At 48.9% G+C, this 15,711-nt stretch overlaps 1 protein-coding gene across 7 annotated transcripts in view; it reads left to right on the top strand.

Annotated features, from left to right (window-relative positions):
* Positions 3,124 to 15,711, top strand: part of SYT9 (synaptotagmin 9) — a 203,401-nt gene continuing 190,813 nt past the window's right edge. The window contains exons 1-2 of one of the 7 annotated variants that reach the window (XM_021062309.1): positions 3,124 to 3,227; positions 4,590 to 4,726. In XM_021062309.1, coding sequence (XP_020917968.1) covers positions 4,636 to 4,726 — 91 coding nt within the window. In that variant the 5' untranslated portion in view covers positions 3,124 to 3,227; positions 4,590 to 4,635. Of the gene's footprint in view, positions 3,228 to 4,077; positions 4,727 to 6,267; positions 6,704 to 15,711 lie in introns of those variants that run through there. The other 6 variants (XM_021062310.1, XM_013998946.2, XR_002335511.1 and 3 more) reach the window with 6 other exon arrangements.

Genomic DNA, 15,711 nt, shown 5'->3' with positions numbered 1-15,711 from the left:
GGGATGGAAGGACTGGGAGTTGGGAATTAGCAGAGGCACACTATTATATATCGGTTGGATAAACAAGTCCTGGTGTTCCTGTAGGGGCTCAGCAGGTTAAGAACCCAACGCTGTCTCCACGAGGATGCAGGTTCAATCCCTGGCCTCGATCAGTGGGTTAAGAATCTGGCGTTGCCGCATGCTGGAGCACAGGTCACAGATGTGGCTGGGACTGGTGTTGCTGTGGCTGTGGCATAGGCCTGCAGCTGCGGCTCCAATTTGACCCCTAGCTCGTGAACGTCCATATGCCACAGGTGTGCCCATAAAAAGAAAAAGGAAAAAAAAAAGTCCTATCGTAGAGCACTGGGAACTATATTCAATACCTTGTGATAAACTATAATGGAAAAAATACATATGTAAAATATATTGTCACTTTTCTGAACAGCAGATATCAACACAACAGTGTCCATCAACTGTACTTCAATAGAATTTTTTTAAAATTAAAAAAATTCAAAGATAAAAGGGTGATGTCACACTCTCTCTCCGATGGCTGATTCCGTTAAACTAAGCGTGGAAAGCACAGCAGACTTTATGTAGTGCAAGCAGTTGCTCGGCTGGTGTTGGCTGGAAATGGCCCGTCTGGAAAGACCGCATGGGCTGCAAATTGATCAGGCCCTGCCCATCCTCATATGCAGAGAACAAAATCAAGGTGTCGATCTGATTGCGTCCACTGGAGGTGGTAAAAGCACAATGCCAGCGCTGCTCCTCGGGCCAGTGGGCAATTCAGCTTCAGCACGGGGGCTCTGTGCTCTCCCGGGACCCACCTGCAGAGGAGCGCCCTGCTGCTAAGGAGTCACACAGCCCATCGCTACCCCCGACTAGCGGGGTGACCTTAGAAAGGCCACTCAGTGTCGATGCTCGTGTTACCTCTGTCGAAAAGGGGAAGACAGTTAATAAAAATACCCTCTTCATAGGGCTGTTATGGGGATTTTAGGAGCTCTTCTATTTAGAGCATTTTTAGAGTATCTGGCACACAGCATGAGCTCAAAAACTATAGTGAAAACCATTGGAATATGATAATAATGACTTTGAAATAGACCTCTAAAATTCTGAAGTCTACTTTGCTTCCTGACAAAAGCTTTGCAGAATGGATTTATGGGGAGGAAAAAAAATAAGAGCAGTTCGGTTAGAGGTGGGAAAGAAAAGTCAAACAAATTTTGCAGTGAGGATAAGTCAAAGTACAAGCAATACTAAAAGGATGACGTTTTAATTAATGAATGCAAGCTAGAAGAAGAAAGCTTAAAATATGGAGATTTAGTATTCAACCCAGAAGTTGTATCAAAAAACCCTTGCGTTGAGTCCTCAACAGACATTTGATGAATTGATTGGTTAATTAAATGTGATTAAGTACTAAACTCTTGAGCTGATAACCTGAAGCCTGGTTCTTGAGACAGAGCTAGGGCTGAGAAAAGCATGTGGTCTGCTTGCCATCTTCTGAACAAGGCTAGAGGCAATGGCAGTGAAAGGGGAAGGATGCTTCTCCGACTCCTTGTGTGTGTGTGTGTGTGTGTGTGTGTGTGTGTGTGTGTCTGTGTTCTCGGGTTTTTGTCAAAGCCATTTGTCACTAAGCAAAAAGATCAAGAAGGGGGTTGTTGGAAAATGCTCACTCCCTTCATATCATCGTCCACACACACGCACATGAGCTGCTTCTCTCCATAAACTGGCACCTGAGCGCAGGGCAGCCTGCTCTGGATCTGTTTTCAGCACTGAGGGGGGCGGGAAGCTTGCCGTGGAAGAGGAGGGAAGGAGAGGGTTGTTTGGAATCTGATCTTCCGGCCCCTCTTCAGCTAGTCGGCCGCTCCCTGACCACCGTGTCAGAGCCTGGCCCATGCGGGGCTCCATCCTCTCCTCCTCCCCGCATCCGTCCATCATGACTCCAGCCAGTGCCCAGACCTGGACAGGGCGCATGGCATCAGCCACTTTGAAAAGCAGCTCTAGGGACACAGTAATTTTTAAAAAGTTATTTGGTGATGGGGGCCTACTGAGTCCAAATTTCTCTCAGTCAGTGGAAATCTGACCTCTCTCTTCTCTGGCCTTGTTCTAAAAAGATGAGCAAGTGGAGAACCGAGAGTTATCTACTAAGAAGAGAAGAGTGCCCGGTCTTCTCACCTGGAGCATCGTCTTCTGTCCTTGCAGTAAATCCTTTTACGTCCATCGGTTCAACAGAAAGCTAGTCAACCTCTACCTTCTTTAAACTCAAAGAGGTTGGAATTATGACTTTGTCATTGGCAGCCATAAACTGGGAAGGAACCCACACAGCCCAGAAAGGAAGGCTAAAGAGAAAGCAGAGCGACCTGCTTCTTGGTTCAGTGATAATAGGCAGGTGGGCAGAGTGACGTTACCCAATCCAAAATTGGCTTTTCTTCCATCTTTCAAGAAAAACTGACTACAAACATGGACGAACCAAGCTTACAGGAGATCGAGGCCCAAGAGGAGAGCTCCGTTGTCACAGGACACGACCTCAGTTCTTGTCTGCTGGTCCAGTGGTTTTACTTCAGGCTTGGGAGCAAGAGTGAGGACAAATAGGATAGTTAAACAGGAGGCTGACTGCATCATGGGAGCACCCCTCGCTTGGAGAGAGCGTGGGTTCACCAGGAACGAGTCATGCCAGTCGAATCTTTTTTTTTTTTTTTTTTTTTGTCTTTTTAGGGCTGCACCCTGGGCACACGAAAGTTCCCAGGCTAGGGGTTGAATTGGAGCCACAGCCGCCCGCCTACACCAAAGCCACAGCAACACGGGATCTGAGCTGCATCTGCAACCTACACCATAGCTCATGGCGGTGACGGATCCTTAACCCACTGCGCGAGGCCAGGGATCAAACCCGGGTCCTCATGGACCTTGGTCGAATTCGTTAACCACTGAGGCATGACGGGAACTCCATGCCAGTCAGATCTTACTCTCTTTTTCTAAAGGCCACTGCCTGGCAAGGAACCGAATCAAACAGAATGCCTATTAACACCGGGTTCTGCCGTCGAGAATCCCAGCCACTTCCCAAGCACGGAATCTAGATCTTGGGAGTAGGGTCAGGATATGGTCTACGAGCAGCTGAAAGACCCGTGGGACTTTTTTTATTATTTTTTCCAGCTTTATTGAGGAATACGTGACACATAAAATTGCATATATTTCAAATGTGCATGACGGCGTGAGTCCATGTGCGTCTCGAAGTGACGACCAAGATCAAGGTCAAGGTAATTATCACACCCATCACTTTCTATTAGCCTTTTTGTGGTGAGAGTGCCTGAGAGCTCCTCTCTGCAAAGTTCGAATACACGGTATTCTAGCATTAACTCCAGTCAGCGTCACCATCACCGTACGTGCCTCGGGTCCTTACACCTGAGAATTTGAACCCCTGCATCTTCCCATGTTACCTGCCCCTAATGCCTGACAACCATCACTTTACTCTGTTTCTATGAGGAGCATTTTTTTTTAGGTTCTGCATGTGACACTGTACAGTACTTTTCTTTGTCTGAATTATTTCACTAGCATGATGTCTTCTGGGTTTATCCATGTTGTCGTAAATGGCAGTATTTTCTTCTTCTCAAGGCTGCATAATATTCCATTATGTGTGAGTGTGTGTGTAATTGTATAAATACACACATTTTCTCTATCCATTCATACAGTCCCGGACACCCAGGTTACTCCCATGTCTTGGCTGTTGGGAATATGCTGCAATGAACACAGAGGCACAGATGTTTCAGGTAGTGATTTCATTTCCTTCAGTTAAATACCCAGAAGTGCGATAGCTGGATCATATGGTGGTTCCGGTTCTGAATATTGGAGGAATGTCCGTCCTGTTTGGTGTAGCTGCTGCCCTGTTTACGTACCTACCAGCAGGGCTTCGGGGTTCCTTTTCTCCACCTTCTGACACGGGCATAGCACTTGCACACGTTTCACTGGTTAAAGTAAATCACAGATCAGCCCAGATTCAGGGGGAAGGGAAACAGCCTCGGTCGGCTTCTGCTGGAGGGAGAGGTGAAGTCGTTGCCAGCGGCTGGGCCGCATGGGAAGGCTGCCTGTGGCTGTCTCTGGGAGCAGTTTGTCCTCGGGAAAATGATTGAACCACCTGATCTTACTTTCTTCACCTGTCAAACAGGAAATAACATCATCTACCACTTAGGGATGTTCTAAGTCATGAATTAAGTGGTGCGTGTAGCCCCCAGCCGGTTGCGTTAGATTTGCAGCGGCAACAACAAAAGTCCATCCCCTCGTTGCGCCTGTACTGTGTGCTGAGACTATTCGAAGCATTTTATGTCATCTTCCTAACAACCCAGCCCTGCACATAGCGGTATATCTGATTAGAAGCCCTGGGTGCCAGAATGTTCGCTTCCACACGTTGGGTGCACAGTAACTAGTCTCTCTAAACCACGACACTCTTACTGTCCGCTGCATCCAAAGGGCACGTCTTAGGTTTTCCTTTTCAGATTCTGTTGACAGTGGATGCTGTTGACTGACTCTGTGACTCCCCTCTGCCTGATCTTCCTCTTCTCTGGTTGCTCTCAGTCTCCTTGTTAAGCTACATCCTGAACGGCAAATTCCCATTTTTTTTCCAGCTTTTCTTTCCTGGAGGAACGCATCCACTGTGGCAGCTACCTTTCCATGGATGAGGGCCCGTCTCTCCTGTCCTCTCTCCTGAAACTCTGGGCTTGCAGTTCTAAGCATCATCAGGGACTTGCCACATCTGACCCAGGTTCGTTTGGGGAACTTTTACGGCTTTCATTCTTTCTCATTCCATGAGTTGCAATCTTGTCAATTCAAACTTGAAACGTCTTGCCAATTTGGATATTCCTGGCCATCAAGCAAGGCTTTTGGCCTGATCTAGGCCTTCATAATATCTTGCCTGGCTTCTCAAAGTAATTTCTTAACCGAACTTACTGCTTGCAGTTCCTCTCCGGTGTAGCCCTGTCCGTGTCACTGTTTTCTCATGCTTTACCCCAGGCCCCAGCATCCACACTCTGGTGCCACCTCCACTGTCACACCATCTTTCCCTGCTTCTCCAAGAGTTCGCACCTTTCAAAGACCAGCTTCTGCCCAACCGCCTCCAAAGGCTGTCTCTCGGTAAACCTATTTTCCCTGCTGATTTTCCTAAGGCAGAGAGAGTCTACTTGCCTTTCCACCGCTCTCTGACGATAGCTTTGCCTTTCCAGCTCTGCGTTTTCTCTGCTCTCCTGATAGAAAGTCCTTGAGGGCCCAGCATCTTTCACAGCAATATGCCAAAGCGTATCTGTTGGGTGACCACTCTGTGGCATCCTGAAGTACCTTTCTGCACAGCACAATTTGCTCTGAGATGCCCCTAGCAACAGCACAACCTTATGGCTAAGCGCGCCCGCTGTACAGATCCCACAGTTTATAGAGTCGCACACTGGTATTAAGGAAAGTTGAGAAAAAAGTCATGATTACCCTGCCTCCCCGTGTATGACCTTGGGCAGGTGCTACTTTCCCAAGTCGCAGGTTTGTCATCGGTAAAACGGGGTTAACAGTTACGGAGACTTTGTTGGGCCATCGAGGGAATTAAATGAGATTTTCTAGCTAACAGACCTGTGGCACAGTGCTCGACACACACACACACACACAGTCACACACACGCACGTTCTAGGCTTATTGCCTAGAAGAGGTGGGTATGAAAGATGTCCTGTGTTGCACACCAAACATCCCAGCTGCCCTGATACTCTTCCTTGGTGGACGTTCCCATCGGTTGCTTAGAAAACCGGCCACAACCTACGAAGCTCCGGGTAAGTCCCAGCGTCTTTCTCAGGAGCCGTTTATTTGACCTTAGTTCTGATCTGAGAGCCTCCACGGTGCCAGAAAATGTCCTGTGCTTGAGAAATCTTCCCTTTGGTGGTGAACCTTGGGCCCAGACCCCGCGTTGGGGCGTCTAGCGTCTTTAGGCCCGCGGTTTGTGCCCAGACGGCGCTTTTCAAGTTCACAACCGCCGGGACCCGGTTCTCCAGTCCCGGTGTGGTTCAGACATCACCTTTGGCGCCACGCACCCAAGATCGTGCTTTGAACTTCGGCGGCGGGGGGCGGCGGGGGCGGCGGGACTTTGCTTCAGGACGGAGCGCGCACCCGCTCCGCTCGCCGAACCTGGGCGCGGCCGCTCTGGGCGCGAGGTCCCGAGCCGAGTGCCGCGCTGCTCCAGGGGCCGGCGAGCGCCCCGGGGCCGCCGCGATCCACCCCGCGGCGCGCACCCCGACCCGCCCCGCCTCCCGGCGGCCGCGAGTGGCGGGCGGAGCGCGAGCCGAGAGGCGCGCGGGGCTGTGCGGCGCCGCCTCTCCTCGGTGCCGGGGGAGGGACGGAGGGGCCGGGCGGGAGAGAGAGACAGCCCGACCGGCCGACCGGCTGGCCCAGCGCCGCATGCAACCGGTGGGAGGCCGGGCCGGCTGGGGCTGCGGCTCGGACCGTTTCTCGGCGGGTCCCTGGCGGCGAGCGCGGACGGCCCGGAGGCAGCGGCGCTGAGCTGGCAGGCGGAGGGTTGTCTCCCGCGCCCGCCTGCCCGGCGCGGTCCGAGGATGCGGGGGGGCGATGCCCGGGGCCAGGGACGCGCTCTGTCACCAGGCGCTGCAGCTGCTGGCCGAGCTCTGTGCCCGCGGGGCCCTGGAGCACGACAGCTGCCAGGATTTCATCTACCACCTGCGGGACCGCGCCAGACCCAGGCTCCGCGACCCAGGTGAGCACCGCCGCCGCCGCTGCCGGGCGCGACCGGAGGGCCCTGGGCTGGGAGTTGGCGTCGCACCGGGGCCTGGGGCTGGAGAGCGGCGCGGGCTGGAGCGGGGAGGGCGGGTGACCACCGACCTAGGGGCGGGGATCGGGAAGCAGCGCCCCGTGGCCTGATGCTGGCCCCGGGCGGGGACCCCCGCTGAGGCTGCTGCGCGGAGGCCGAGTCGGGGTGGGCTGGCGCGGGCTTGGAGGGACCACGCCCGTCACCTGCGCTCGGGTCGCCCGGGCTCCTGGGGGCGGCACCCGAGCTCCGAGCTCCGCGCTCCACTTCCCCGGGCTCTGCGCTCCAGGCGAGGGGAGGCCGCGGCGGCCTCGCGAGCCGTGGGAAGGGGGACGCGACCACAGGAAACTCTGGGAAGTTGGGAGTTGGGGACGGCCCCGGGCTTGGGCTCAGTCCCACCAGGCGCTCCCATCCTCTCCCCCGAGCGCCCCTTTCCTTTCCTGGGTCTGGGGTGAGGAGGGCGGGGCGGGAGCCGGCGTTGGGCCGGGCACTGGGCGCTCTGGGTCCTGGGCCGCCGGGCCGGAGCCGGTCCCCTGCGGGTCTCTGGGCGTGGAGGCGGCCTGGGCCCGGGCGGCCGGCGCCACCAGCTCCCGCCGCCGGGCACAGCGAGGTCGAGGGGCTGGCGGGTCATGGCTTGTGCACCTGCACGTCTTCCTCGTGAAAGTTTGGAAGCTCCTAACTTTGGAAAGTTCATTTATTTTGGCCTTTGACCAATTCAGGTTGGAGGAGGGCGTTTTAGTGCAGCCGTTTTTTTCCCCCCCGAGGGTCCTGGGCCTCGCTCCCAGGTCTCATCATCCAGCGCTGGCTCCTGGAAGATTCCTTCCACATGTTTACTTGAGATTCTTCTCGCCTTGAGGAGTCATTTTCTCGAATAGTCTCTGAACCTGAGTACTTAGGGAAAAAAGCATATTGTGGCTGAAGTGTTAAAGATGGGATAAGAAAATGGCCTTTCCCCAGGACGTGTCGCTCTCTGTATGAATATTGCAAACGAGCTATTGCCCTGCAGATTATCTGGTGTGATTTTGCCTCATTTTAAGCCAGTCTATTCTATAAAAATCCATAGACCCAAAGGATCAATTAGAGAATTATTTGATTCATAAAGAGGTATACAGCAGGCTGATTTAAATAGCATCTCCTTGGTAGGATATTTTAAATGGGTCTGTGGAGTGAGGTCATCTATTAAAAGTTTATATCATCTTTTTCTACTCAAAGGCTTTTTTTTTTTAATTGAAAAAGAAAGATTATTGTTCCCCATTGGCTGTGGTTACATTAATTAAGCTTGTGGGCTGATCACTAATGTGGCCCTTCAAAGTGGAGAATTAAGTCCAGAAATAGTGTTGATTTCAAGTGGTTTCCCCAGAGGCGTAAAGCCCAGCCTTTGTGTGACTCCATGCTGGCTCCACGTGCGGTGCAGACTGCAAACACAAATGAGGGCACCTCATCTGCTCAGCTGGGGGCCCAGGGTGATGTCCGAAGAGGGAAAGGCTCTGTCTTTAAGTGGCAGGAACAAGAAGATTGTCTAGCTTGCTTCAGCCAGAGCAAGTGTTCGTTGTTGAAACGCGCCACTTCTTCGCCTGTGACTGTGCCAGGGGTTCCCTTTGTTATCTGGAATAGCAAGAGAAGATGGATGAGGCCTCGTGGAGTTGCATGCTTAACCCTCCACGTCTTTTGGGCTCATTTTGTGCTTCTGCTCCTTTTAGTCCACGAGCTAGGTGCCGTGTTCTTAGGTTTTCCTCATCCTCTGCACTGGGAAGCCCTTGAGGAAGAATCACTCACCGGGAAGACTGCTTATTAAAAGACACATCTGAGTCCTTGGCTGAGAAAAAGCCACAGATAATGAGTGTGCTGTGCTCTTCTTTGAATTCCTGAAAGCACTGCTTTGCTTTCTTAAACTACAGCACGGTGCTTTTGAGGTAACCCCGCGACCCTCTGGATTCTTAGTTTGGATCAGGAAGTCGCCTGTCCACGAGGCAGGCATGGGGAGGGGGCTGTGGTACAGGGTCGGAGGCGCTGAGCCTGTAGCCAACGCGCAGAGTGCCCTCTTCCAGGGCGTCTCACCTCAGGCCAGAATCTCTCCACTTCCCTCCCTCCTCTTCTGGCCCATTATTAACTCTTACATCAGATGCATTTATCTCCATCCCTCTGAAGCCGTTTGGTTGTCCAAGCCAAGAGTGCCTTTAATTTCTGAGCCCTAAAAGCCGAGTGGTTAGAGTAGCTGCACTGCCCAGTGCTGCTGCTGTGTAGTGGGAATCAGAGCAACGATGCCCAGCGGCAGCCCGGGGATGCGGGTCCCTGGAGAGGGCCATCTCTGTAAGTGGGTGACGTCCTTGTCTGTAAAGGAACCCGCCTGAATGCCGTGTTTCGGCTTTCTCTCTCCGTTGTCCATCCCTGGCTAACCCTTGGCAGCTAGGTTTTCTCAAGCTCAGCTGAGGAACTTTGGTTTTAAAAGGAGAAAACAGCCCAGTGACTCTGCATCTAGGATGTTACTCACTTTTTTTCAGGGGCGGGACAAGCCTGGGATAAGCCTGACCATGGGGTATGAGCAGGGTTACTTTCTGCCCAGGCAGGCGCGGTGCTCTGAGGTGGGAGTACAGCCCCCTGTCTTCCCCTGACTTAGAATTAGAGAGGATCTGATGAAAGTGTGGTTTCAAAAAATGCAGCTAGGTCATAAATTGGAACTAGAATGCCTCACCCCATCCTTCATCTGTACCAGCTATGGAGAGTGATGTGCTGAGGGTGAGCAGTTTTCGGTAGAGAGCAATAGGCGTCATTGTATTGTTTCAGGGTTGGCACTGTTGGGCATACGCATGTGAATCTCAGCACACAGCCCTCACAGCAGAGGAGAGAGCAAGTGCAAAGGTCCTGAGACGCATGCCCTTGATGTGACTCAAGGGACAGTTGAGTTCAAGGGTGGCTGGTGCAGAATGAGTAAGAGAGAGAATAAGAAATATGGCTCATAGGAGGGGAAGGTCATGCAGGGCCTCTCTAAACCATCGTAAGGACTCCGGTTTTTACTCTGAATGAGAAGGGCTTGAGCAGAGAAGCAGCAACGTTCCGCCTGCTGTGCTAAGAAAGTACGGTTGAAGATCAAGGGCAAAGAGAGGGAAGCTTGTGAGCAGGCTCCTGTAGTACTTCAGACAGAGGCCATGGTGGACAGTTTGAAGAGTCAGTGCTCGGGTTTGTGGGTAGAATGGTTGTGAGGGTGAGAGGAGTGAAAGGTGATTCCAGAGCCCTTTGACCTAAGCAGGGCTCTCTACTGCATGGGGCAAGACTTGAGGAGGAGCACAGTTGGCGTGGGGAGGAACACAATGAGGTTTTTGTTTTATTTAAAAAACGAATCTGTACGTACTAGACGTAGCGTGTCTCTTAGGTCGACAGCGACCTAAAGCGTGGAAGCTTCTGCAACGTCGTCTGTTGGTCCGCGCTCGGAGTTTTAACTGGGGGCTTAGCCCTCTCTGGGGAGAGTCAGAGGATTGCAGGGCAGCATGACCATCAGCAGGTTTTGCTGGTGTGGAACGAAAAGCCCTGACTTCCACTCGGTGACCTTGGTGCTGCCTTTCGCACTCAGAAAAGAGTGAGTCTCCTCTGCCTTGGGCTCTTGGAGGGGAGTGGTTGTCACTTTTCTCATCCGTTGTCTCCACATCTGGAAAAGGGGACTGGGTGAAGGTATTTCTAGGTCTGAATCATGTCTTAGTATTCTCCTCATCCGTCTTGTCTTCGGGAGGGCGCCAGCCGCATCTGCAGGCACTTTACGTAGGTCATCCCACCTAATCCTCTTGATGACTTCTAAGACCTTGCTGCTCAAGGAATTCAGCTGCGCACCAGCAGCATCGGGAGCAGCTGGGAGCTCATTAGGCATACAGACTCTGGGGCCCACCCCAGACCTACTGATGTGACTCTGTGCCTTAAGGAGAGCCTCAGGTGGTTCCTAGGCACCTCAGGGCTTGAGAAGCGTGACTGCAGAGCCTGGCGCATAGGAATACATTGAAGTGCAGAGAGCTACACTAGCCTAAGCCCATGGGTTCCACTTTTAAAAAGAGTTGAGTCTGAGAGCAGCTTCTAGGTAAACACATCAAGTATTCTAAGAATTTAGGAGTCACTGTCCATAAAAAATTTCCTAGGTTTATTGCATTTAGATGTCCTTTCTCTATTCTGCGTTTCTGTAATGGATTTAATCTCTAGGCGCAGGTTAAATTCTATGCATTTACAATGTCATGTTAGTTTCAGATGTACACACACACACACACACACACACACTCATTTTTAGTGAGTGTTTGCACTATAGGTTGTTACAGATGTCGACTCTAGTTCCCGATGCTGTACAGTAGATCCTTGCTGTTCATCTGTTTTATGTCTAATAGTGTATATCTGTTAATCCCAGTCTCATAATTTATCTTCCCCTCTTTGGTAAGGTGTGTTTTCTATGTCTGTGTCTGTAAGTCTATTTCTGTTTCATAAATAAGTTCATTTGTGTCATTGTTTTAAGTTCCACATATACGTGCTGTCATCTGACATTGGTCATTCTCTGTATGACTTCATTTAGGTCCATCTGTGTTGCTGCAAATGGCATTATTTTGTTCTTTATATGGCTGAGTAATATTCCATTATATCTATATATAAAGAGAAAGATACCACATCTTCTTTGTTCCTTCATCTGTCAATGGACCTGGCTCAGAATTTTCGTTGTGAATTCTTTATTCAGGCCCTTGATTTTCCACTGCCATTGCAGCTTTATATTTCTTGAGACTTTTGTTGTCATTTCTGATGGACTAGGGAAGGTGTACCTGCCTGGCCAGGGTGTACGACACATCAGTGATGGTCCTTCTTGCTAAGTGGACATTAACCCTGTTCAGAAAAGGCAGGAAAGACTTTTCTAGACCATTGGTTTTCAACTTGGCATCACATTAGAAACATTTAGAGAGCTCAAACAAACAAACAAAAGTGAAACAAACAGGAAACTACCCATGAGCTCCACCCTGAACGATTAAATCAGAATCTCTGGGGATGGGGCCTGGTTCAGTTTATTTTACACGAGTTCGTCGGCTGGTTCTAATGGGCATCGAGTGAAGGCAACCATCGAGGCCAGCAAGTGAAGGAAGGACCTCACTCAGCTCAGCTCACGTTTCTTTTCTGCAAAATTAGCAAAGCTGTTCACGTGTCACCTTGACTGTTAAACCTTGTTCAGTTACAGCCCAAATAACTAGCTGATCCGTACCTTTCTGTTAACAATATTACCCCCGATTTTTATTTTGAGGACTCTTTAAATATATCCTGGGAATCTATTTTATCCACTCAACTTGGGGGAAAAAAAGAACAAATTGAGAAAATCATGTCCGGAGTGTTTGATTAAAAGGCTGTAATATGACTAGAGTCAGCTTATATTGATTTAGAGTGAAGTAACTTATTCAAATATACACATGTAAAATCATCATTAAATACAGGTTCTGAGGAAAAATTTCTAAAATAATCGAGACTGAACATCAACCCAAATTCAGATTTTCAAAGAAAGTCAAAAGAAAAATCAGCCCTAAACCGCTCGATTTTTGTGAATAGACTTGGGTGTGATCATGCACAATGGGACTCATTTTTAAAAATTAATGCTACTTCCTTTCAGCAAGGAGCGCGTCTTCTAAGGAGTGAGTGGTATGTTGGATGCGCAATATGTGAAGGTCGGATTTGCATTTACTTCAGGGACATTTTAGGGCTTCTTCATAAATATTTTATTTAAACAAGTGTGTTTTCATCTCTGTGGGATTCCTCTCCATGGACCCGTGAGTGGTTCAGTCGTGCGGTAACGACCCAGAGGGACAAGCAAAAGCCAGCTGTGGGAAAGGCAACGCCGGCAGCCCCGTGGCCAGCTGCCACTTTCAGAGTAAACAAAAGCACACACTTTCTGACGTGGGCGGCACTCGCAGGGAAGACTTGGACTGACACCTAAGGGAAACCAGCCCAGCGTCCCCCGGTGTGTGTGTGGCAGAAGCACGCCTTTGGCACTTTTGTGTTTGTGTGTGCGCATTCTCAGGTGATTGGCTTAAACACAGTCACAGTCCCCTCCTCGGTGACTTGCTTGAGGGCATCAGAGGTTGCCATGTTTAAATGCATGGAGGAAGGGGGGAGCTGAGTGAGAGGTAGCCACGGGGCCGTCGTCTCACTTTCAAAATGTTAGGTGTGGAGCCTGTATTTCTCCTTCCTCAGTGAAATCACAATGTAACCCATAACTGCTCATAAATTCTCTTTTAAGAAGTTGGGTTAGCCCAAAGCATGGCTTTAAACCAAGGCAAAGTCAAAAGCCGAGGTCTTGCAGATCTGCTTGAGATAGTCATGTGTCCTCGAGCATGTATTTTATCACACAAAACGTGTATACCAGCACTGATAAGAGTTCTGGAGTCCTAATGTGCAGCACATGGTTTTTGTTGACAATAATGTGGTATATTGAATCTTGCCAAGAGAGTAGACCTCAAATGTCCTCAAAGAAATAAATGGTAATGATGGGGGGAAAAGGAATATACATATGCGATAAATACTTGTGTGTGTGTGTGTCTTTTTGCCATTTCTAGGGCTGCTCCTGCGGCATATGGAGGTCCCCAGGCTAGGGGTCCAATTGGAGCTGTAGCCACCGGCCTACACCACAGCCACAGCCATGTGGGATCCGAGCCGCGTCTGCAACCTACACCACAGCTCACGGCAACGTCGGATCCTTAACCCACTGAGCAACGCCAGTGATTGAACCCGCAACCTCATGATTCCTACTCAGATTCGTTAACCACGGAATGGGAACTCCTACAATAAATACTTAATGGATTAATTTTTTAAAAAAGAGAACTACCCTCGAAAGAAAAAAAAAAATCTTACCCAAGAAATCAGGATGACAAAATGGAATAAGCAGGAACTTTGGAGTCAGACTCTGATTCTGACCTTCTAGCTTTATAGCCTTGAGCAAAATAGTTAACGCTTTACTTCATTCACCTGTAAAATGGGAGTGGACGGCTGAGGCAGCCCAGCGCCCAGAGTAAGTCCTCAAGGATTGCTCAGCAGATGGATGTTGTGGTGGTCGTACCACCTGTCCAGCCTTCCCCCACCTGTGAGCCGTTGGCACGCACATGCTTACACAGGCACACCTTCAATTTACAGCAGCTTTGGTTCCCGACCACGACAGCAAAGTGACACGTGAATTCTGTGGTTTCCCAGGGCACATAAAAGTTGTGTTTACATCATACTGTGGTCTCTTAAGCGTACAGTAACATTATGCTTGAAGAAAAAGTACATTACTTAATTTAAAAATACTGTATGGCAAAAAAAATTCCAACCACTGTCTCAGCCTTCATGAGTTGTGATTTTTTGCAATAGTAACTCAAAGATCACAGATCACTGTAACAAATATCATAATAATGAAAAAGTTTGAAATATCGGGAGAATGATCAAAACACGACACAGAGACGTGCTTGAGCAAGTGCGGTGAGAAAAATAACCCACTAGGAGTTCCCTTGTGGTGCAGTGGATTAAGGATCTGGCATTTCCACTGCAGTGGCTTCGGTTGCTGCTATGGCATGGGTTCAGTCTCTGGCCCAGGAACTTCTTCATGCCACAGGTACAGCTGAAAAAAAGAAAAATGACCCCGTAGACTTGCTTCATAACAGGGTTGCCACAAACTTTCAGTTTGCAATAAATAAAAAAAGCAGTGTCTGTGAAGGGAAATTAAGTGAAATACAGTAAAATGAGGTATGCTTATAATCATTCAAAGACAGAATTTACTATTCTACTTTTTTTGTAAACTTAGCATTTTATCACCACTTTTTAGCTGTATGACCCTGGAAAGTTATTTAATCTCTGTGTCTTAGTTTTCTCATTAGTAAAATGGAGTGCTGTTATCCAAATAAAATACAAGATGCCCAGTTCAATTTGAATTTCAGATAAACAATGGGTATATCTGTTGAACTCTGCCTCTTATATATTTATTTGCTGAATCTGGCAACATTACATTAAGATGTATCGTAATGCATGTGAAATACTTATCATAGCACTGGACATAGAGAAACTGCTCAATAAGTATTGCCATTATTACTGTTATTATTATAATTTCTGATGATACAGTTATTGCAATGACTATATCCCAAAGGGTAGATGAATCTTGTTTTACTCAACATTTATTTTTGGGGGCATTTGTAGTAATTTTTCATTTCTATAAAAAATTTATAGCCAAGTTCCCACTCCCCTTTGGGAAAATTTCTTAGTAATTAATTATTGCCAACGGGTTCCAATCATTTTCCGTTATATCTATGCCAGTTAGTCCTGCTACTTGTCAACAGTCAGTCTACTACTGTTAGGTGGTGTAACGTGAAGAAAAGGTTACTAATTTAAAAGTTTTTAAGGGGCCTGGTTGCTGTTTCAACCTGTACTTTTTTGTTGGTCGTACTGAATGTTTTTAATGTTTTAAACCAGTTTATATTTCCTGCTATGTGAATCTTTTATGTTTTTTCCTACCATGTACAAATTTATTTTTTGAGAATCTTAATGTTTTTCTTACCAGTATACATTAGTTGGACCATAAACAGTCTGTCAAATTAGCTTATAGAAGGAGCACTGTATAGTCAGTGGACTCACGTTGTCTGACGGTAATCAACCCGTTATACCAGACTGCCTTCTGAAATGCTAGGAGTGCATCCAGAAATAGGAATTCAGGAATTGCTGTTGCCTTCCTGTATGCATGAGGATGCGGGTTTGATCCCTGGTCTTGCGCAGTGGGTTAAGGATCCAGCGTTGCCGTGAGCTGTGGTGTAGGTCACAGATGCAGCTCGGATCTGGCACTGTCGTGGCTGTGGTGTAGGCTGGCAGCTGCAGCTCTGATTCGATCCCTAACCTGGGAACTTCCATATGCTGCAGGTGCAAGCTTTGAAAGAAAGAAAGAGGAATTCACTGTAACATTCTTTCCAGTGCACAGTGCTTGCTGCCTTAATTTA

This window comes from Sus scrofa, chromosome 9 (assembly GCF_000003025.6).
Source record: "Sus scrofa isolate TJ Tabasco breed Duroc chromosome 9, Sscrofa11.1, whole genome shotgun sequence".
Classification (NCBI taxonomy): Eukaryota; Metazoa; Chordata; class Mammalia; order Artiodactyla; family Suidae; genus Sus; species Sus scrofa.
The sequence above is the reverse complement of the archived record's forward strand: the minus strand, read 5'-3'. Positions and strand labels throughout refer to the sequence as shown.